The sequence below is a fragment of the Chiroxiphia lanceolata genome, chromosome 10 (genome assembly GCF_009829145.1).
Source record: "Chiroxiphia lanceolata isolate bChiLan1 chromosome 10, bChiLan1.pri, whole genome shotgun sequence".
NCBI classification, from domain to species: Eukaryota; Metazoa; Chordata; class Aves; order Passeriformes; family Pipridae; genus Chiroxiphia; species Chiroxiphia lanceolata.
The window spans coordinates 24,193,703-24,217,275 of NC_045646.1; the positions used below are offsets into that span (position 1 = coordinate 24,193,703).

Below are 23,573 nucleotides of genomic sequence, written 5' to 3' on the forward strand. Positions count from 1 at the left end.
AAAGCAAAATGCTGTCTTTTCACTGCCAGTCTGCTTAGCACTTTTGAAGTCCCCATAATTTCATTTTTTTGTATTTTAGTTTGGAGATGTCAATGCAAAATAGGACTTTTTTTGTTTAAGAGTGTGTGTGTGCTTAATTTTGTGTCACTTAAGGGTGTTGCCAAATATGGAATGCTGTCTGTGTTACTGTAGATTGCTTCACATGACAATAATTGGGCATCACTGGGTTTCCTTCATATGGGCAGGGCTTGGGGTCAGAGGACCAGTGTGTCCTAGGTGAAATTACTTTTCTGTAACCTTCTTTGTTGAAGCTTAAGACTGAAAGTTCCTTAAGCAGTAAAATGAAAAGCACAGGTGTTAATGCCAGGATTTAAATATCCTCACACCGTGAGATATTTGTTGGGGAAAAGCTCACCCTAAGAGAGTGTGAAACAGCAAGTAAAAAATCAAAATATTATGCCAAAGGCACGTTTGCATACAATATCCATTGAATACAATATCCATTGTATTCAAAGACTTGGGATAGGTAGGATTGTTCACCTGGGATGAACTGCAGCATGATGCAGCACTGCAGTGTAAAATCATTGCTGCTGTTCAGTGTACTTAGCCCAGCACTGCAGTTTGTTACCCAGGTGTTAAAGCAGCACTTGCCACCTTGGGGCAGAACACACAGGTCATTGTGGCTGTGAGTGGGCTCCAAACCTTCTGTTACAGCATCAAACGTGTTACATGTTTAGACATGATACAGTATTTGTTGTTGTTTAGAGAATTGATTTTACTGTCTAACATTGTATACCTACCTAATCACAAAGCTGTGACTTCTCCTTCTGCTGATTTACGGAGAAACAAGCAAGAAACCCCACCAAAGCTGATAGTTCCAGTAATCTACAGTTTGTTACAGCAAAATAATCAAAAATGACTATTTCTCATAAAAGAGAGCTAGCAAAGAAATGCATTAGAGAAGAGAGGTCCCAGGATGGGCACTGCTGCCCGTTAGGGGTCTTTGAGAGATCAGTAGGTGCCTTACAGGGTGGTTTCATGTGCTGTGTGTTTGTCCTGGTCTGCAACTCTTATTTGTTTAGGTGCATTGTGTTTGGTTTTGGTTTTCCTGCACTGCTTTTTCTAGTAACTCAGTTTTCTGACATAGGTAAATAAATGCTAGGAACAAACTTTCTTAAAGCTTTACAATGTATTACATTTGTAACTTGGGAGAAAATTCATAGATCTAGCTAACTTCTCTTTTTACTCAGTGAATTTTTGTCAGAAGAAGGTCAAGAAAAATTCTGGAATTTTGTGGAAGCCAGTGAGAATATTAAGACATCTGAAGAGGATGGTAAGTTTTCATAGTCTTTTTCTTGATGCTGACTGAGAGTTGAAAAATAAACAATGTTTTGTCTTCCATTGTGTTAGTCCTCATTTGACTTTTAAAATGCTGATTTCAGTAATATTTTTTGCTGCAATATGCTCAAGGCTTTTGGATATCCCTTTGACAAAAGCTGTAGTGGATGGGTCTGAAACATTTTGCTTGCCAGTTTCTTTTTCAACATGAAGTATAAAATATTGTAAATACCTTTTCTCTGTGTTACTACTTCTCAGCTGAAATTAAATGGGAGCTCTTAACTGTTTCCCTCCTCCCCAGCCTGTGTTTGCATCCTCAGGAATGTATTTAAGTTTACTCTCATGAGTCTGTATTGAAGTCCACTCTCATCCATCTACAGAACTGATAGTAATGAAAATTGAGGAGGATCAGTCACGTGCATGTTTAAGATTAATTTCATGGACTGGTTAGCCCATGTCTGTATAAATCATGAGATGGAAGGTCCCTCCTCAATGAGAATATGGTATAGGAGGATAACTGCTGTGCTTTGACTTTGCAGGTAGTGATTCTTCTTCTTACCAGGAAATGCTGAAAGTAGCCTGCCAGACTCTGTCACCTTTGCAGCAGAATTTGCTGAAATTTTCGTTGTCTTTACGCTCTTATTCTGCAACTGTTCAAGCTTTTCAACAGGTTAGTACAGGAAATGCTCAAATGATGTGCAGAGCTTTGCCTAAGGCCCAGGAAGGAGTGAGCTGTGAAGGAGATGTTTGAGAGTATAAAACCCCTGACCTGACTGCTCCATACACCTGAGCTACAGAGCAGATGTATATATGAATTTCCTGGGGTGCCGAATTTTTGTCTGGAGTAGATTAACAAATTGGGATTTTGACATGTCTGCATATCTTTGTGCCTGCTTCACTAATAATTGTGTGGAGATTTTTAGGAGGAAAATCCCTATGGCTCCATTGGTACTTGTGATGCTGCTGCTGTTCCTGTTGTTCAGTTGTACTTACTGGAAGATAATAATCCATTAATATATCTCTCTAGTGATTACAACTCATAAATGGAAGTTCGTTTTATTGTGGTTTTTTTTTAACTCAGGGTATTATATAGTTCATTGCAAATTGTCTCACATTAGAATGTGCTTTATTTAGGTAATACTGTAAAACTTTCCTTTTTTATCTGGAGTCATTTTGTTGTTTAATATTCAACAAATACAGAGGTTTGTGATGTGTAATGCAAAAAAACCCTCAACCAGACCCCCTGCAATTGCAAGCCTTCCTTTCTGTACCTGGAACTGACATTACAGTTGATAATAACAGAGTGGGAAATAAGTTAAGGCTTAGCTCTCAAGTTTTGCAATTTCACCTTGCATTTAAATTATGTCACAAACATGGAAAAACTACTAGTTTGGAATATAAGAAATCAAATAATACTGATTGCTGCACAGCTACATCTTTATAATTTTCACTTGCTCTAAGTGAATTTTATTATATTTGCACTTATTCAACCTACATTATTGCAAATATTTTATACAGATAGCAGCAGATGAACCTCCACCAAAGGGCTGTACCCTGTTTTTTGTTGTGCATGGGGAGAAGACGTGTGAATTTGACTCTCTTGGAGACCTTTTACGGGCAGCCTCAGACAGGTATTTGCTTAATTTCCTATCACTGGATTAGCTTTTAAAATTTAGACTTATTACTGTGAAGACATTGTAATAAAGCAGTAGTGTCTACTTTCTTCAGTGTTGATTTATCCTGTCCATTGCTTGCAAAGGAGTGGTAGTCTCTTATTTTGTATTAATCCAGATGGCAATGATTGTTTTCTTATCCCTTACTCTTGGATATTCTGCTAGGAGGAATGTGCACAGGCAAAATTGGAAACAAATCCTGGAACAGCTTGCAATTGTTGAAGGACAGTAGGGATTCTCAGGAGAGTGTAAAGCCTTCAGTATGTAGAGAGAATAGAAGGAGCTGGGCTGCATATTAAAATGAGGGTTAACATAACAGATTGTTTCATGAATGGCTGGAAGTGTGCACAGTATTTTTTCCTCAGCATTAACAAAGAAAAGCATTTCCACACAGTATGTATTTCAAATTCAGATTTCTCTGTGTGAACAGAACTTGACTGTAACTGCTAGTAACAAAAAGAAGCTATAATACCTCTTTAGAAAATAAAACAAAGTGGCAAACCAAAACCAAGCCAAGCCCTTACATTTCAGTTTGTTTTCATAGTAACCTTGCTAGTTTGGGCTTTTGTAAGCCTAAGGAGTTTTTTGTCAATGTGCAAACATGTGGCATCTATAGCTCACATGCAATTTTTCTGACTCACTGGGAATATTTTAAATATTTAATTGTATTTTAGACAAAATATAAAGACAGGAGTTAAAAATAGTCTTCTCATTCATTTCTTGTTTGTATACTAAGCCAAGTTCAAATGAATTTGTGTTCCTGGAATATTTGTTCTATCAGCTTTTTTAATTTGTTATACAGAATTTATGAATCATGGGGGGGAAGGGGAGAAAGTTAATTGGAAATTTAAGGGAAATGGTTCATTTTTAAAATAAGAGTCATATTAGATTCAAAATAGCTCTTAGTTACTTGTTTCATTTTCACATATTCAATTTTAACAAAGCATTATCAACGTGCAGCAGGTGTTACCAACCTTGATAATATGTGGGAATAGCTTGGCACATGTATTCAGTGAGAACAGGAGTAGTGATTAAACAGGAAAAAAAAAAGTCCATCTTGCACTGAGTGAGGAAATGCTGTGAATCACACTGTGGCAATCTTCAATGTTTCCTCTTAGGCCAAAGCCATTTTTGTTCAAGGGGGACCACAAGTACCCAGCGTCAAACCCCGAAAGTCCTGTTGTCATCTTTTATGCTGAGATTGGCTCAGGGGAGTTCTACAGACACCACAGGAGGCTTGTTTCAAAGGCTGAGGCAGGAGAAATCACCTATGTCCTCAGACACTACATTGCTGTAAGTATATCTGTGCATTGTAACTGAGGTATTTGAATTTGAAAGAGTAACTGGCCCAGGTTTTAAAAAGAAAACTGGCCCGAGTTTGTTCCCTTTAACTTGACTTCATGTGCTGCTGCATTTGTTTTCGAATATTTATTTGGAATACTCAAAGTTCTATTTTTTATTGCATATAGCTGACGAATACAGAATAAATTTAAATCTGTTTGTTTAAGTAAAAGCATCATTTCATTTCACACATCCAGAATTAAACTCGATTAATTAGGGACTTTAATGTAAATAAAAAGTTTCTCTACTTATATTAGATCATAGGAAACAGCAGATCTGTCATAGTCAGGCCACTTAGTTATTTGATAGGCAAAGCAAGGATTAACAGTAAGATTTCTGTAGCAGTTTTGTTACAGAACCACTCACTGTTCCTCGTGTAATTTATCCTGGTTTCCATCTTCCTCCACTAAATTGCTCGTGGCCACTGGGTTAGTGCTTAAAACTACATTTCAAAAGCTCTGAGAAACTGGTTATTTGACTTGTTTCCTGAGTATTACTAAATGTTACCCAAACCTGCAGTGTAGCAGCCAGGGCTTGAATGAAAAAAAAAAAGCATTGGCTGGTTCCCTTGTAACATTACTTGCACTTTTAATCAAATAAAGTAATACATTGGATACACCACATTCCTTTTATAAAAGGAATTTGTTTATCTGTATATTCAAAATTAAGTGTATTACACATGAGATCTTGGTACTGTTATATGAGTCCTGTATACTTCAAAATGATTTAACATGTGATCATATTTTTCTCATTAGTCAGACCTAATTATGTATCTCTTCTTACTCATAGTTTTATTTCTTGTAATTGTCCGTGATAACTCTTCAGTGAATGTTCATTTTGGAACCTCACAGCTGAAGTTCCTTTCCCCCTTCTATCTGATTTGGTGACAGGAATGTATCCAGCTCTACTTGGCTCACACACTGTGTCCTGAAAACATTGTTTTGTGTTCCTCTTTGTGGTTTTTGATGGTTTTTGGTTCATAGGAATAATTAATGCTTGCTGAACTTCAAAAACTGTTTGAAATACAATAGGAAATATAATTATTAGAGTATGTTACTGCAGAATCACAGAATCACTGTGTTTGTTTCTCATTACCAATTATGTCTGAAATGTGTACCAGCTTGAGACTTCCTAGCTTTGGGAAGTGGCAGCTTTTAATCTGTACATCTAAACAAAGAGGGGTTAATATACTGTTTTTTAATTGCTTTTCCTTCCAGAATCCCAGCAAAGAAAAAGTCTACCTCTCTGGCTATGGTGTAGAACTGGCTATTAAAAGTACAGAATATAAGGCCAAGGATGATACACAGGTGAAAGGTGAATTACTGTTTCAAGTACTTTAATGTGAACATTTTAATTTTGCAAAGATAATTTTATATTTATTTTGCTCTGAATGACTGTTTGTTTGAATTGAATTCTTTCCTTAGCTCCAAAATTACTTTTGGGAGCATGTTCCCTATGAAGCATATCTTTGCCTTGGCACTTGCCTTCTGTCTTTGTGAAATGCTGGGCACAATGGAGTCATGGATCTGGGCTAGATCTTAGTAATAGCACTGTTAATGCAACTAATATTTTACCAGAGAGCCAGCCATTCTCTGCTGGTGTAAAACAATTTCTCTACCTTAATTTGTCTTAACTTACCCATCCTTAGATCAGAATGTCTTTCCTGTTCTTGGTTTTTTGGGGGAAGACAAAGCTGAGAATTCTGCATGTTATTTTGCTTTTGTTGCTTTTAGAGCACTGATCTGTGTTTTGCAAACTCTCATGCACTTGCCAAAACTACTTTGGTAGGGTAATATGTGTGTATACTTTTTATTTACACGTGCACATAGACGTATAAACCCCCGGATTCTCCTGCTTTTCTGTTTCTGAATAGCTTGGTGCTAGTGGTGTTCTCTGTGTGTTTATAGGCACAGACGTGAATGCCACAGTCATAGATGAAAATGACCCTATTGATGAAGTGCAGGGATTTCTGTTTGGAAAACTAAGGTAAAGCTCAGTTGTAAGTGGTTGGTCTTTGTTGAAACACTTGTTGCAGAGGTGCTGATCTTTTGCTTTGTTATTATTTTTTACATGTCTGAGTTACCCATGTGTGTTTAGCAGCATCTTTCCATATGGTAGTTTCTTTGAATTAGCTGTAGACTTGCTCAGAGGAAACCACAGGAGTTGTTTGACCCTTGTACCCTTTTAGGCAGCTGTATCCTGACTTGACAGAAGAGCTGAAGGAGCTCAGAAAACACCTTGTGGAAAGTACCAATGAAATGGCACCTTTGAAAGTGTGGCAGCTACAAGGTAATCTGGATGAAGGCTTTCAGTATTGATCTACAAAAACTCAGTGTAAATATATCTTCTCATGTTCTGCACAATCGAGGTTGCTGGTGGTACAATTGACTGAGTTTGACTGTAAATTCTTGCACTGGAAAATAATGGATATTTTTAAAGTGCCTTTTTTTGTAGAGTCCTGTTGAAATAGCTTTTAGAAAGATTGTTTCACAGGACTTGTGACACAAGGATTGCTTTCTGTATTGTGAAGTGCAGTGAACCACTTGCTCTGAGACTGGCTGCTTGTATGGTCCACTAAATGCAGGAAAGAAAAGGAATTAAAATTTCTTTCCATGATCACATTCTTGGTGTACAAAGCTGAGATTTCTCAAGACCAGAGGAAAACTGTCTTTCAAAATCACCTGCATGCACCTCTGGGCTCTTTCCCCAGAAAACATCTGTAGAGGTCTGTGAAAAGGCTTTTCATCCTCTCAAAAAGAGTAATATGAAAGGCTGAACATAAGTGGTAGCCAAAGGGAACGTACCTATATCAAATGGAAGGGCAGATTCTCCCACCTCAGCAAAGAAAAAAGAGTGCTGGTCTGGACTCATTGAAGCAACCTGTAGGCAGCATGCACTGGTTCAGTTTGGAAGGGTTACTTATTTCAAGGCAAAAGATAGAGGTTGAATACAAAAAAGATGATTTTAAAAAAAGGTATCTACAGGTGCAGATAGAAAATCAGTTTTCTTAGGTAGCATGCAAAAAAAGTTGAAAGCTGAAGTTATGATGCCTCTGCATTGCCTTGTGTTCAGTTTTGAGTTCTTGACTTCTATTTTTTTTACTTCTAAGATTTGAGTTTTCAAACTGCTGCTCGCATTTTGACTGCTCCCCCCGTGGATGCTCTGATGGTCATGAAAGATCTCAGTCAGAACTTTCCTACAAAGGCCAGGTAACTTTTAATTATCAGTTCTAGGAAGTTTTCTCACTCTTTTTTCTGAGCAAAACCTGAGGCAGGCAGCATTGGTTGGGTTAATGTCTGAGTTTCATTTAGCTGAAGGCAAACACTGGGGAATGTTTATGCAGTTCTTCAGCCTACAGTTACAAAGAGGATCTTAAAGTGTTTATTTTGCATGGCAGCTGATGTGGACTGGTAGAAAATTTGTCAGAATTGCCTGAGCTCTTTTGCTGTGAAATGTTTCTGAACCTATTGCATCGAGTCCTCAAGAATTTATTGGCTGTGTTTTCTGTTTGGTGGCCTCAATGTTTATCCATTCACAGGATCCTGCTTTTCTGAGATCCTCTTTGCCAAACAGCCTCATGTCAGAGATGTGCAGATCTGCTGGTATTTGCACTTTGTCAGTGACTGTCTTTAGCGTATTCAAATCAATATCCAAAAATTCAGTCATAATCTGGTCTGCCCAACCAGTCTGGAAATATCTCTTGATAAATTCCATGGCCTGGATTGTGAAATTGATATTATAGGAGCTCCTCATTTTTGCATGGGTGGAGATACACCCCAGATGAGAATAAGAAGAAACTGGTCTTATTTCCCACTAACTAATGTTAAGATGCTATTTAGATCTTCTTAAGGTGGGCATTGCACTGTTACTGTGTTTTTACTCTGATCTGTGGGCTGTACTTGCCCATTCTGTGATGATGCAATCACTAGATCCAAAGTAAGGAAAGGAATTGGAACCTGCCATGTGGAGTGAAATCCCCCTATTTTGTGTTGCCAGCCTCCAGCTCTACCTTTCTGGCAGCTGCTCACTTCTGTTGTGGTTAATGTGAAATTAGACATTGAGAGGTGGCATGTGGTTAACATTTTTGTGCTGCTGAATTGTATGCTGTGAGAAAAATGCTGCATCCTACTGTTCAATAGTATCACAAAATGCCAGTGCTTCTGATTGCAGCTCTTTATGTTAGAAGGTTAATTATATTAATGTGTAAAGTATAATAAGTAGGATAAGAAGATGATTCACAGCATGATGTTTTTATTTTTGTAGAGCCATAACAAAAACAGTTGTTTCTTCAGAACTCAGAGCAGAAATTGAAGAGAACCAAAAGGTAATGCTTCCAGAAAGTAACATAGTGACTTTGCACTTCTGTTTTAATAGAAATTCAAGCTTTGAAAATAATGATTCTGTTTAAAAGTTTAGGTGTTCTTCAAGATGATGACCAGTATTTTCACACACAACTTTGTAGTGTGCATTTCAGAAGAGAAGTGGTGGATTTTCAAACATGGATTAGGAACATAATTTACTTTGTTTGCTCAAATATGAAAATACTACACTTGTTAGAAACCTATTGCTTCAAAAACAGATATATTAAGCATTTTCTTACAGTTTTAAGGATGCAGAAGAAATTTAGTTCTCATTACCCAATTTGAGATGATGCTTAGGTACCTGTATTCATCAGTGTTTGCCAGGAAGAGTCACAGAATAAATTCAAACCTGCCATGGTTTAGAAGGATTAATACTATGTGGAGGAAAGGGTTTCAGTGTTGGTGCTTTGAGAGTGAAACTACTGAAGGGATAAAATTCACCAGCTAATTCTACATGTGCTTTGAAACAGAATCATAAAAACCCCCAGGTCATGAGGGGCCTTTGGAGGACACTGAGTAGGCTCTGGTGTATGCAGCAGTGTTTTGACAGCTAAGTTGCATACTTGGCATTGGCAAAGCACTGAAAAAACCAAGAGCCACTTGGGGATTTTGTACAGGCTTTTGTACAGAATTTTGTGCACCAGGTAATGCAGTCTGGATAGAATGCAAAATAAAACTCTAAGATAACAGTGCAAAAAAGCCAAACAACAGCTTTTGCTGTATGAACTGCGCTGCTCTATCCACACATTCCAGTCTCACTGAAAGGTTTCATTAGGAAAAAGACAAGGTGTGTTAAGTACACACATATTGTTTGAAAATCTAACCAAAGATATCTGGCAAGCCTAGTAGTCAATGCAAAGCTACACAACATCTACTTACAAGTCCCCTGAGATTCCTGTTCTGAGAGAGAAATGCCTTGTTGATCAGTAATGATAAAATCAGAAAAGAAGGGATAGGGTTTGACACTGTTGTCCTGTGTGATTCTGGAAGGGACAAAGTATAGGATGTAAGTGCAAGGTAAAGCTACCTGGTGGCTTTTTTGTTATGTGTTAGATCAGACTCCTTCACAGGTAAACCCATGATTTTGTGAATTCTTTTTTTTCCCAGAGAATACCTAGGCTACTAGATCCAGATCTGGCTACATGTCACCCTGCCCTTTAGCGCTGTTCTCTGCACAACTCACTTTGTGTGCATATTATTTGATAGTTAAGTTCACTGCTAGTAGTGTGTTAGAGTTTACCATGTAATTATCCACAGAAAGATACAATTTAACACTCAGCTTTTCTCTAGAAGCCTTATTTATTTAATAAAATACATAATTTTTTTCTGATTAGAAGCTGCTTTCCTGCTCTTGGTACTTCTCATGGTACTTTTGCTATTCCTCGGTTTGCTTTGGTCACTATGTGTCTCCTTCTGTTCATCTTAACATTTCTTCTTAATAGAGATGTGTAACTGGTACTGTAAGATGAGAGGTATTGGAAGAAAGTTTTTCAGCTTGTAAACATAATTTTTCATGCTAGAGTTGGGAAGTTTGCTTCATCTCTCCCGATTCCATATTGTTCTCTGTGATGGTGCCTCAATTCAGGGGCAAGTACCCATTAAAATGGGGTACTGCTTAAAGGTACTTGGAAGAAATACCAAAATACTAGAAAGATTTTTGCATGTGTATGCTACCTGGCTTTGAGACAGCTCATCTGCTTTCCACTGATGACATATCCACCAGGTCAGGACTTAACTGGTACCTTAAACACAGTAGTTGGTTCCAATAGTGAGCACCATGCAAAATCCAGCAGTTTAAGTATTTTCTGCCCAAAATTGCATGATAAGGAGCTAAGACAAGGAACTGGATGCTATTTGACCATCTGCTTTGTGGGTTGTCAGCTAAAATAATGAATTTAATTATTTATCTCAAGCATTTAAATTATTTTATCTGAGTATGATTAAAAAGTCTTCTCTGGGACTTTCCAATCCACCACTGAATTGTGTAGGAAGAAACAACTAGAATTTCAGTTTATATGTCTCTGCACTAAATGACTTCAGGTGTGTCTTCCTCTGGTAGTGGATGTGTGCAAAAAGTCAGCAAAGACTGCAGTTGAGAAGTAATGTAATGCAATTTGTAATGCAGTAAGGGAGATAAAATCTACAGTTTGACACATCAAACTCTCTAATAATATTTCCTGTGCAGTGCACTCTTGTAATGACCTCCTACTTCCTTTCAGTATTTCAAAGGAACATTGGGTTTGCAGCCAGGAGATTCTGCCCTCTTCATCAATGGACTACTTATTGATTTAGACACTCAGGACATATTTAGGTAGGAATGTTTTATTTTTCATAATAATTGTTTCCTGTTTAGAAGCTTTCATCCTGCTTGTGCGTGAATTATGAAGTTATTTAGCCGATTTTGAACCTTCTTCACAAAGTCTATATCTAGATTAGGTTTAATTGATAAGTACTGTAAAAAGGAAAGGTTCCTTCTCTTATTCAAGTGCATTTCTAACAAAAAAGCTAATGTGAAAATTAGAATACCCTTGAAGATTGAAATGGGAAGTCACCTTTGTACTGTTCTTTTGATCTGTACTATGACTAGCAAGATTTTGGTCTCCAAGGCTGTCAGCATACAGGTTTTATTCTGAAGATCACAGACCAAGTCTCAAAGTATAAATCACTGTAAATTTTTCATCTGAAAACCACCCCATATCTTTGTCAAGATGTGTTTCAATAATGTGAAATTGAAATGATGTCTGTATATCATGCATTAGTTATTCTGATTTAATGTTGCTTACCCTAGACATTGAATAAGTTAAAGTTATCTCAGTTTTCTTAGGACAGTTAGAAACAGGTGATGAATAAGAACCCAGACATGGCAGACTTTTTTATACCTTTCATGTTAACCCTTAGGATAAAAGCAAATGATTTGCTGTGTCTTTAAACTTCAGCACCGTTTTCCTTTTCCTTCCAGCTTGATTGACGTGCTGCGCAATGAAGCCCGTGTTATGGAGGGCCTGCACAGCTTGGGAATTGAGGGTCTGTCCCTGCACAACGTTCTGAAGTTGAACATCCAGCCTTCAGACTCTGACTATGCCGTGGACATCAGGAGCCCTGCGATTTCGGTGCGTGCGGCTTTAGACAGAAGTACTTGGTTTGCTGCCGGGCGGTGCCTTCTCTTGAGGGACTTTTGTCCTTATCTCACAATCAGCTCTGAAACTGCAGTGAAGACAGAGAGGAAAATAAGGTTATAAATATAATTAGCTCTTTGCAAAAAGCTCAATTTCTTATTTATGCAGCTCTCAGTATAGCGTATGATTTGCAAATATTTCAGCCTCAGACCCGAGCGGGAGGAGTGTCAATCATTTAAATGCCTTTGCTTTTTCTTAGTGGATCAACAATCTTGAAGTTGACAGTCGGTATAATTCCTGGCCTTCCAGTGTGCAAGAACTGCTGCGTCCCACCTTTCCAGGAGTGATCAGACAAATCAGAAAAAACTTCCATAATTTTGTAAGTGGTAAACTGAGTAGAAAAGAAATGTGCCTTTTGTTTTGTCAAGAGCTGGGACATCAGCTTTTGAAATTTGCCTCGCACGTGTGCTGGATACACTGTCACTCAAATAGCTTGAGATAGGATGCTTTTCTAAAAGGTTTTATTCTACTTGTACTAGTAAATTATGACTGAGATTCAGAGATTACTGAGCATCTCTGGCATCTACTATGTGCCAAAAAATGCTTCATCAGTGGAGGAGACTTTCATCTGTTGAGTATGAATTCAGTGCGTTTTGTGATAACATCTAAAGTTTGTTAATGAAATCCCTCAGATTTGGTAAATACCATCTTCTTAGCAGAATTCAGATGAACTTTAGTTGTTTCGGTTGTTTCAGTGCAGTCATGTGCCAAGACTTCAAAAGATGATCAACAGCCCTCAGCTTATTCCTGGGTGTCTTTTTAGTCTCTAGGTAAATTACCTAAAGTAAGATATAATAAGGAGTTTATAAATTCTGCACTGTAATTCTTGGCATGGGGCAGAGTGGTCCTATAGAAAAAAGAACTCTGGTTAGGGGCAAACAGGGACTTGAACCACCTCAAGCTGTGTGCCTCATCTCCCTGGCAGTGTATAAAGTTGGACTGAGTTCTGCCCTGAGACTTGAATAAAGCAATCTGATCAAAACCTCCTTCTTCACTTCTTAAGGGAATGGAAACTTTTCACTTACTATTTGTGTGCAGGTGCTGATAGTAGATCCTACTCAAGAGACCACAGCAGAATTACTGAACGTGGCAGAGATGTTCTTCAGTAACCACATCCCACTGAGGTAATTGCTGTGGTTTAATGGTTGGGGGGTTTTTACATCGGTTTTATTTTTGTGACTTTTGCAATTGTAAAGTCTCATTGCTAGGAGACTGCAGAAATGTTACATACCTTGTATTGGAGGTATGTGTATATTTTTTAAATTTAACTTCTGCTATTAGCAAAACAGAGTTCAGTTTCTTTTACAGTCCAAAAGAAATTTAAGTACTTTTGGATGAGAGAGAAATGAAAAGCGAGATTCTGATGGAATGTTACAGTTTATATGTCCTAAGTTTGGTTCCTGGCTCCTCTGATCAACTTCTTACCAGATAAAGCCTTTGTCTAAGATGATGGTTGTAGCTGACAGTTGTATGAAAAGTTGATTGTTTATTAGTGTAATGAATGGATGATGTGGGGATCTGTTTGATTGCAGGATAGGACTAGTCTTTGTGGTTAATGACTCGGAGGATGTTGATGGACTTCAGGATCCTGGAGTTGCCCTCCTTAGGACATACAATTACGTGGCACAAGAAATGGACAACAATTATGCTTTCCAGACTGTTATGTCTGTAAGTATTAATTTAAAAGGGAAACTAGTGTTTTAATATTTTCCATGTATGTAAGATTATCTTAATGGGCTAATATGTAAATAATGGAAGGAATTGTTCTTTGACTCGGTTAGTATTCTGCAAATACTAGTACCACACAATACATGTGTCTTTGTAAAGTGCTTCTGACCTAACTTTATCAAGTAAGACTAAGTTTAGATATGACACTTAACACTTTTGCATGTTTTTCTGATCCTGTTCCTTTGGTCATTCTGTCAGGGAGTTCTGAACTGCTGCATCCCTTCAATATTATAATTTCGTTAGAATGGTTACAGCTGTGTACTTTTGTCACATTAAAGGATAATCAAGGTGCTGGTAAATGCATTTCACCTGTGGTTTGACATTTGTACAAATTGGCAAGCTGGGGCATTAAATTGCAGGTGACTTAAAGACAATGACTTTTATTCTTTTTTTTGGGGGGGGGGTTATATATTTGTAACTTAAAGTAAAATCTTGTGCCTTGAAGAGGAAACAGTTATGTACTTTACATGTGAGGTCTGTTGTATTGTTTATAAGCATATCCCAAGTTCTGAAGGGAAAGGTGGCTCCTTTGATATGCTTTACTTGAGGCTTTTTTCCACAAAGCACTACTTCTCCCCCTCAAATACCTTTTCTAATTAAAGGTGCAAGTTATTATGTAAAGAAATATTTATTTACCTTCCTCCAATCTCACTGGAATGACTATGAGGTATAGCAAGATAATTAGAATGGCTACGAGTGCTTAGGAGCTGTTATTGCAGCTAATAAATATGGATATATGTTTTGCAATCTGGCTATTAATAACTTATTACAACTACTGTAATACAGGTGACAGCATACCTTGATAAGGACTGAGGCTTTAAGGTTGCAGCTGTAAACTTGTATCCCCCTTTCAGATATATAACAAAGTAAAAACAGGAGATCAGCTGAAAGTGGAGCACGTGGTTAGTGTTCTTGAGAAACAGTATCCTTATGTCGAAGTCAACAGCATTCTGGGAATTGATTCTGCCTATGATCAAAATAGAAAGGTAAGAATTCATGAAATAGAGCTTTTTTCCACCTTTTTTGCTTAAATAACGTTTTAAAAATCTAGTTATGTACAATTTCTTGATCCAGTTCTCTTACCAAGCAGGTAACTATTTTGTTATCACATTGAGTGACTTCTATGCTCAGCACAAGCTTTATATAATATACATAATACATACCATGTAATACATGTTTTTTACAACCTATATGTATAGTAGCAAGGTAACTTCCATGTAACTCCTAAGTCATACTTTCATTCTGGAATGCAGACTTCAGTAGAGTTTAAAATTGCTAGAAAAAATCAAGGTAGTGGAATGGCTCATGAGAAAACCAAGAGGCTTAATGCTGGGAGGGATTGGTGTGGGGTTTCTGTATCAGTATTTGAATACTGTGTGAGCTAAAGCCATGATGATGAATTCAAAATGCCTCAACATTCAATCAAGGCATTCAACAATCTTCTGCAAATAATTCTTGAAGTTATTTTTAGGGCTGATGCTTTTCTGTGTGGAGAGGATTGGGAGGACAAATCACTATTGGACCACTTATATGTGAGATGAAGCAGATTTTATTTGAGGTTCTATAGGGGAATGTTTCTGGTTTTGTTGTATATTCTAAAACAAATAATGAAAATAGTGTAGCTACATAACACACATGATGCTACCTACATCTGTACATGTAAGGAATGCAGTCAGGGTTATAGATGAAGGCTCATATGCACACATGCTTTCCATATTCCATGGATATGGATACTATTTAGGATAGTGAAGAGGAAATGAAAATCCATAAAAGTAAGACATTTTTGTATGACAGGAGAGGCCTCAACCAGAACCTCTAATCAGTAGAACCTGATTGACTTCTGTCCCTAACAGAGTGTCAGTGACAGTGCCTTTTGCAATAGTTACATGATATTGTGAAATTTGTCTTGACATAATAACTCTCTGCTCCACAAGTAAATATTTTCTCACAGGTTTGAGAAACACATTCTTAAAAAAAATAAGAAAATTCTCTACACTATCTTGTGTTACAGCTGTCACTGCTTGCATTGCATTTGCTTCCACAGGCAAAGTCAGATTTCCTGTTGTGCATTTGCTGCTATTACCAGAAAGTGCTCATTGGAATTAATTCACAATATGAACTTGGGCATATTTTGCATTTATTTCTGTGTTATGAAGTAACTTTTTTTGCTTTGAAAGTCAAGGACGCCTCGTGCATGTAAAATACAGGAGTCTTATGCACTGTGTAAAATCAATGTTCTCTATATCATACAGAAGCTGTAAGGATCTCTTGGTGTGTGTAGAACAGACTGGTGGATCTGGGGTGGCTCGTTAGGAACCGTGGTGGCAGTGGGCTGACATGGTAAAGCTGCTTCTTTTCCTGTCTTTAGGCAGCAAGAGGTTACTATGAACAAACAGGTGTAGGCCCTCTCCCTGTTGTGCTGTTCAATGGAATGCCTTTTCAAAAAGATCAGCTGGATCCTGATGACCTGGAAACCATGACAATGCACAAAATCCTGGAAACCACAAGCATCTTCCAGCGAGCTGTGTACCTGGTAGGTGCTGAGTTCAGCTGTGGCTTCAGAGAGAAATTGGATTTGGAAAAACTGATTCACAAGTCCCCGAATACATAATATACTAGAAAACTTAACTTGCATCATTGCTTTTTGCCTTTTTTTTTTTTTTTTAAGCTATCTAAGGCAATTATATATGTCAAGTAATGAATCCTGCTTCTTTCATCTTTCCTTCAGGGTGAACTATCTAATGACCAAGATGTGGTCGAGTATATCATGAACCAACCTAATGTTGTTCCAAGAATTAACTCAAGAATCCTAACATCTGACAGAGAGTACCTAGATCTGACAGGAATGAGTAAGAGATGCTTTTAATTGCATTAAACCTGAAGTATCTGAGTCAAAGACTTTTGCTCTCTCAATGGAAAGCTCTAGTGGCAAATCGCTGACACCACCCCAAGTGATGCTCCAGCTGTGGTTCAGGGGAGATGTTATGTACAACAGCAACATTAATGTTTACCTCTTTTCAAAATAGGAATTTGTTTGGATTTTATACAAACCTTTGGGGGAATATGACTCATAAACTTGAGAAATTAGTAGCGCTGGGAAAAGCCAAGAACGGTCGTATAATGCATATTTTATACGACTGCACAATGCACAATGTTTTATGATGCATACTGTTTTATACAGCAGCTTGTTTCTTAGTTCTGACCTTCTTTTGAGCAGGGGTTAACAGTCATTTCTGGAATTACTTCAGATTTAGCAGAACTTTCCATGGCTAGATGTTTGAACACCCAGTGCAGTGACATTTTAATGACAGTACAACTGCCTTTTTTGAGTTGCTTGAAAAAATAGTAACACAGGGGATTTTTAAGTATATATTATTTACATATATTAGCATCAACTAAGTGAGACTTGGACAATTCTTTTGACTGACTTCTGCCTATCCAATATGCAATGCAGTTGTTAAAGTAACTTGTGAGACAACAAAATACATTTCTCAGCGTGTGTATTAACAGACATAAAAAGCAGTATTACAAGGAGCGAAATGGGATGTGTTCTTAATGTTCTGGTAATAGTAGTGATTTTTCTTTCATTTTAAGTGGACTAGTTGCTTCAGCATCTTATACTTGTTCTCTTCCTCAGATAACTTTTTTGTGGATGACTTTGCTCGATTTACCACGTTGGAGTCTAAAGATAAGACAGCTGCTGTTGCAAACAGCATGACCTACTTAACAAAGAAAGGTAACATCTGCAGTGGATTATGAACCCAAATCTTATCTTATGTGTGTTTCTAAGCATGTGTACAGTTCTCAACACACACTTGGAGCCTTGGTCAGGCCTGTGGGTAGTGGTGCAATCTGAACGTTAAAAAGAAAGATTTTATTTTTTTTTTCAATAAGACATGACATCTGCATGGAACAAGAACGTTCCCCTCTTTAAACCCAGCCCAACTTTTTACTGAATAATGAAGTCCCACCCAACCTGCTCTCGCTGTACTGTGACCTGCAGCAGTGTGAGCTCTGATCCTGCAGTGACAATGACTAGAAAAATATAAAAGGGGTTCTAGCTCTCTGTCTCATAATTCAAAATTCCTAAAAGTTACATAGATTCAGAAGGTAATTGTTACTGCCCATTATATAAGACAGCATCTAATGTGTTCAGTGCTGTTTTTATTGCCCCAGTGTATGAACTGCTTTTTCAGTGACAGTATTGTCACAGTACACATAAAGTCTCCCATCAGTGTTAAAACTCAGCTGTACCTTTCAGTGTAGGAAATGCATGCACAGATATGATACAGAGCCTAATCAGGCTTACTCAGACATCATCAGGCCTTTCCTATATCCATTTCAGTTAGGTATCAGAAATAAGCTGCTGTCATTTGACTCAATTCCTCTTGTTCCTGACTCTCCCAGGTTTCCCCTGTACTATTTCCAGCCACTGTCACCTGTGTGTACTACCTGAAATGTTCCCATTGTTCTTTCTGTCTTGTGTTTGCCCTTGGTTCATGTTCAGTCACTTGGATCTGAACAAGTTTCTTGTTTTGCCTTTGTAGATCATTAATTAAACCTACGCCTCTGCATGCTCATTTGGAAGTGCATTAATTTGCAATTTCATGGCTTGACATTTTTGGGTCACTGCCTTTTCTGTCACTTAAGATATTTAATAGCTACTACCTGATTACAGTAATGCTGTAGCACATTTATTTTCTAAAATAATAGGGAAGTTATAGGTGTTGCTGGCTCATCACCAGCTTTGATAAAGCACTGCCATGCTGATTTTTAAAGAGGGAAGATAAAAGGTCACATCCAAGTCACGATGGTATGACAGTGTTTCAAAATGATCTTCAGAATGATGCCCTCACCCAACCATATGAAACTGGTAATATGTAGTATAACTAATACTGTAGCATGAAAATATAACATCCATCTATCTGAGGGGAATAGAAAGTCAAAGCTTTATTCTAATAAAATGAGCACAAACTTGTTGCTTGTTGGATTTGAACTGCAGTGATTCAGCTATGCCCAGTGCAGTACTGCAACTTCTTGATACACATAGGGATTATTATAAAATTATTAATGTCTCTCTCCTTTCCCTCTTTCCTTTCTGCTTTTTGACCAGGAATGTCTTCCAAGGAGATCTATGGTAACTCATGCTTTGGCATTTCATATGTTGTTCTGGGAATTTTTGCTTCCTTTTTAACTCTGGCTTTAGAATCATCAGGGAATGAAGCAAGCTGCTGTTGAAATGCATGTTTGCTCCAGCACTTTTGTCTCTATACAAAACTGATTTTTAAACTAACATCTTCAATGCAAAGATGTGGTAGGTCTGTAACCTAGTTGGAATCTGCAAGTTATTTATAGGTTTCTTTATAATTTATAATTAAAAAGGCAGCAAACAAACAAAAACACTAAAAGAATCCAGCTTAGGAAGAGTGATGCATGCTGACTCGTGGGTTTTTCAAATGACCTAATGAAAACTAATATATCAGTACCATTATTCTTGTCTTACCAGGCTTCATAGCTTAGCTTCATCCATAACTTTTCTATGGAATTTTACTCTTTTTGAATTCTTTGCATGTGCATCGTAGTTTACCTCCAAATGATGAAAAACAGAAGCATTCCTTCCCTCCACCCTCCAATTTCTCCTACCATTTTTTTTTGTAATTGCAGATGATTCCTTTGTTAGACCAGTTACTTTTTGGATTGTTGGTGATTTTGACAAACCTTCAGGGAGGCAATTGTTGTATGATGCCATTAAACATCAGGTAGGTAATGTTTTCATTGGAATGGGTTAGCAATGCTAACAAAGCACTTGGTAGAATCTTGAAAAACACAAATTGTGCTTCTTCCCATGGTATGACCTGGGGAGACTGGTTTTCTCTGCAGGGTCTCCAATTTTCAGCCTCATCTTTTTTGTAGGGGCTGAAACATCTTCTGTTAGGACAGAATTCCCTCTTGGCACTATACTAATACAATAAAGATGTTCTTTTAAGCCCATGGTGTTCAACTGAAATGTCTGTGTTTTGGTTTGGACATGAGCATAAGCATTACTCTCTGCTCTGTCTCATTTCTTTTGGGAAGATAACTGAATCATAAAAGCACACAGCTAACTGCTAAATCACTGGTTTGCCAGACTCTGAGTGGTGGTCCTAGATCTCCTATGTAGCACAGGATTATCTATAGGATTCCTGTCACACTGGTACCTATACATAAGCTAAATACTTGATGTTAAATTAGTTCATAGTTTTAACCTTGTGCTGTTATTTACCCAATTTAGAAACTGATTTTCTGGTTAAGAAATGCAAGGCTTTTGCTATAGTGTTATTACAATAGCTGCATTCTTCTCATTTAAACCCCACCTGCAATCTAAACCCTTCCCAATGGTTGTTTTGTTAAACACAGAAATCCAGCAATAATGTTCGAATTAGCATGATTAATAATCCTAGTGAAGATCCCAACAGCCAGAATACAGTTGTTGCTAAAGCCATATGGGCAGCTCTGCAGACACAAACATCAAATAATGCCAAGAACTTCATCACCAAGATGGCAAAAGAAGAAACTGTGAAGGCACTGGAGGCAGGAGCTGACATCTTGGAATTTGCTGTTGGGGTAAGCATGTCTGTTGGCATTTGCAAGGGTAAGGTATTTTGCTTGCTCCTACAATGAGTGTTTTAGTGTAGTATATTCATATGCAGAAGGTGCAGTAACAATGGAGAGTAACACTGTTGGGTTTGCTGCCTTGGTTTTTTTAATCTCTGATAACTAAACTGACCTAATATAACAGTCCATCGAAACATAAAGTAAATCCTCACACACATCAAAGCTATGTAACTTTGAAAAGTCAGAAGAAATGTGGCTTCAGGGATCTCTTAAAGTGAGTCAGTTTTTTCTTGAGTGGTTAAGAGAGGGATTTTTTTTAAAAAAGCTGAGGAAAAAATTACATTTCTCAAAGTATGTTTAAAAACTTTAGACAAGAATCACTTAAGAAGAATGGAAGTGGTCTAAGCAACTGTGACCCTTCACAGCAGAAGTTGGGATTATGTTTGAAGGTGACAGGCAAAAACTAGGCTTAAGACTACAAAGAAAAGGGGGGCAGGAATCAATTTTAGCAGGATATGAAGATGTTCTTGAGTATAAACAAAAGGGTGCATTTTAAAAAGTGCACTGAAGTCAACATTTCCTCCTATTTCAATGTCAATTATTCTTATCTTTCAGGGTATGGATACCAATATTTTCAAAGAAGCCTTTGAATCTCCCAAGGTGGATTTTATTCTGTCCCATGCAATGTATTGCAGAGATGTTCTAAAGCTGAAGAAGGGGCAGAGGGCTGTGATCAGCAATGGACGGGTGAGATCAATCAGCAGACAGTAAAAGAGAGATTGAACATGTGGGAAAGAAGCAGATCCTGAGCAGCAGAGTCTAGGGACCAGACACAGGAGTCTCAGCCTCTTTCAAGTCTCAGCAGCCTTTAGGATTTATTTAGACCTGTGTGGCTTTTTCTTTGTGCTGTGTGCAGTTAGTTGTTGGTGTTTGGTACAAATTCAGATCTCTCAATAAAAGAGTTCCTTTCATGCTATCAGTGAATTGAGTCCAGGGGTGGAAAAGGCTGGTAAATTTGAAAGATTGTGCTGCTTCAGTTCACTGGACAAAATGCTGCTGTATCTGGCCCTGACCACAGTGCCTTGATCTCTGCCACCAGCTCTTTTTATGATAGTTTATCTTAGATGAGGTAAATGATGTTACAATAGTATTTCACTGCAAATAATGAAACCCAACTATGTACAGCATTGTGTTTTCTTTTGTCATCTGCTTCCTAGTTAGGAAAAAACCATGCTGGTACTAGTGGTTACTGTATACTTCAATGGGTTAAAGGTCTCAGGTGGTGAGTTTGATATTCTATTTCTCTCACTAGCAAAACAGCAAGAGTTTTCTAGGTAGCTTTTAGGCTTCTGAAGACTAGAGGAGGGAGATTTGCTGGAGTCTTGCTAGACTACTGGAATTGGCCCCTTCCAGATGTAGTATTGCATATATAATTTATTATGCATTTTATGCCTTAGTTTGGGACTCCTGGCTCTAAATACCTAGATTTACCTGTTAAACTGCTGCCATTGACATTAATACTAGCCTGAACAATTGGTTCCCACTGAGATTAGGCTGGAGTATTTATTTAAATTCATCTTTGAATTTTGTTTCAATGTAGCCTTTACCTAATAATGGTGATTCTACTTTTTTTTTTTTGTAGATTATTGGCCCATTAGAGGATGGTGAGATGTTCAATCAGGACGATTTTCATCTCCTTGAAAATATCATACTGAAGACATCAGGCCAGAAAATCAAATCTCAGATTCAGCAACTGGGATTTGAAGAAGATCTGTAAGTAAACATGAGGAGGCTTATAAAAAGGTGCTGGGACTGATAACATGACTGTCTGCAGCCTGGAGAAAGCTTTGTCGAGTACACTCTGGGGGGGTGCTACACTGGTGCTCCTGTGGTCAAGGCTCAGCTCTTCAGAGGGCAAGGGAGAAGGGAAAAAAGTGTAAATTATTTGGTTTAAACTGCTTTTTAGTGACTTTTGTGTAGTTCACCATCTCCTGGAGGTATGGAGCTGTGACCATCCCCCAGATTCAGGAGGCAGTTCTGACACCCTGACTGCACTCCTGTGCTCCCAGCTCATCATTCCTGAGGCATCATCTGTGTGTAGTACAGCCTGCCATGGCTGGTCCTTTGCCTTGTACTGGAGATTGCAGGAATTGTGTTGGCTGGAGCCTCACTGACGAGCAGCAAGAAACTGGGAAAGTGCCTGAGTCTCTTGGAATTTACTATGGAACTGCTGAAATGAACATGAAACTGTAAAAGCATTGGTACTTGCTGAGCTAGTCCCTGGATCACGGCAGCAAGGGCAGAAACAGCCTGCAGTGTTACCTGAGGAGTTCAGGAGGTGGATTCTTGATTAGGGGCAAGGAGGGATACAGGTGGACTGAAAAAATCCTGAGGGTAGTCATGCTTTGTGCAGGGGCTGGCTAAATTGACTGCTGTGCTCAGCTAGATGAAGTTCCATTCAAGGTTTAGTTGTTTGCTGCTGGGAGAAGAGTTATGAAGTGGCATAAACTGCATTTATTCTTCAAAATGCTTTCTACACTGGATTACTTTTTGGCTCCTTCAAAGGACAGAGAAGTCTAACTTCTCGTTAATCCTAAGGCCTTCAGACTACTACTGGTTTTTTTTGCCCTGGCTAAATCTTACCTGACACACTGTTTTAAATCAAGTGCCTCTAATATGTCAGTGCTTAATAACTCATTGGTAAAGTTACTACAGTAGATTTAAAAGCAGAAAGAAGGGAAACAAATGAGACACTGGAGTACACTTTCTGAACTTGTTTGTGGTTTAGTTAAGTGCTTCTTGGCTTATAAACATAAAAGTTACTGTAGTAGTATATTTCCCTATCAGTACTATGGAATCATGTAAACTGCTTTTAACTCTTTAGAGAGAAACACTAGGAAAAGAAGCAGAGATGAGAAAATGGAAGTCATAGCTCTAGATAGTTATTGCACAAAGCATAGAGGTGAACTAATCAAAAGAAAGTCATCTTGGAGTTCAGAAGAACAGGAGTCCCCTGGTTTGTGTGTTGGAGCTCAGAGCTGTGGAGATAATTTCTCCCATATTAAGGATCACAGTTTTCTATGGTGTTGCTTGATTGTTAAAGGCTGGTGGTCAATTATGTTAAGCATGAGGTCTGTTCTGCAGAGGTCTTGTGTTATTCTGAATCCTAGAGGAACAGGTTTTAACAACATTCCAAACACTTTTGCATCCATTGCTTTGTTGGAAGTAGTTTGAATACAGGCTACTTTTGGACAGAACAGTGGGTTTTGGGTTTTTTGTAGGTTTGAATGCTGCAAAAATTTTTCAGAAGCTTTTGAAATTATCTACTGCATTGGAAAAACACTGTAGAACTTGGCAGATTT

The 23,573-nt window shown here is 38.0% G+C and overlaps 1 protein-coding gene across 5 annotated transcripts in view; it reads left to right on the forward strand.

The window, feature by feature from the left end:
• The window catches only part of UGGT1 (UDP-glucose glycoprotein glucosyltransferase 1), a 43,860-nt gene that overhangs the window by 3,099 nt on the left and 17,188 nt on the right, over positions 1-23,573 (forward strand). For 4 of the 5 annotated variants that reach the window (XM_032697765.1, XM_032697761.1, XM_032697763.1 and 1 more), the window contains 23 exons: positions 1,251-1,333; positions 1,878-2,008; positions 2,857-2,969; positions 4,130-4,304; positions 5,570-5,666; positions 6,260-6,338; positions 6,541-6,641; positions 7,462-7,561; positions 8,616-8,676; positions 10,933-11,024; positions 11,673-11,823; positions 12,089-12,208; positions 12,928-13,013; positions 13,422-13,557; positions 14,472-14,603; positions 15,986-16,150; positions 16,346-16,466; positions 17,255-17,353; positions 18,731-18,754; positions 19,282-19,376; positions 20,014-20,220; positions 20,827-20,958; positions 21,854-21,984. In XM_032697765.1, coding sequence (XP_032553656.1) covers positions 1,251-1,333; positions 1,878-2,008; positions 2,857-2,969; positions 4,130-4,304; positions 5,570-5,666; positions 6,260-6,338; positions 6,541-6,641; positions 7,462-7,561; positions 8,616-8,676; positions 10,933-11,024; positions 11,673-11,823; positions 12,089-12,208; positions 12,928-13,013; positions 13,422-13,557; positions 14,472-14,603; positions 15,986-16,150; positions 16,346-16,466; positions 17,255-17,353; positions 18,731-18,754; positions 19,282-19,376; positions 20,014-20,220; positions 20,827-20,958; positions 21,854-21,984 — 2,631 coding nt within the window. The remainder of the gene's footprint in view (positions 1-1,250; positions 1,334-1,877; positions 2,009-2,856; positions 2,970-4,129; positions 4,305-5,569; positions 5,667-6,259; positions 6,339-6,540; positions 6,642-7,461; positions 7,562-8,615; positions 8,677-10,932; positions 11,025-11,672; positions 11,824-12,088; positions 12,209-12,927; positions 13,014-13,421; positions 13,558-14,471; positions 14,604-15,985; positions 16,151-16,345; positions 16,467-17,254; positions 17,354-18,730; positions 18,755-19,281; positions 19,377-20,013; positions 20,221-20,826; positions 20,959-21,853; positions 21,985-23,573) is intronic. The other variant, XM_032697766.1, reaches the window with a different exon arrangement.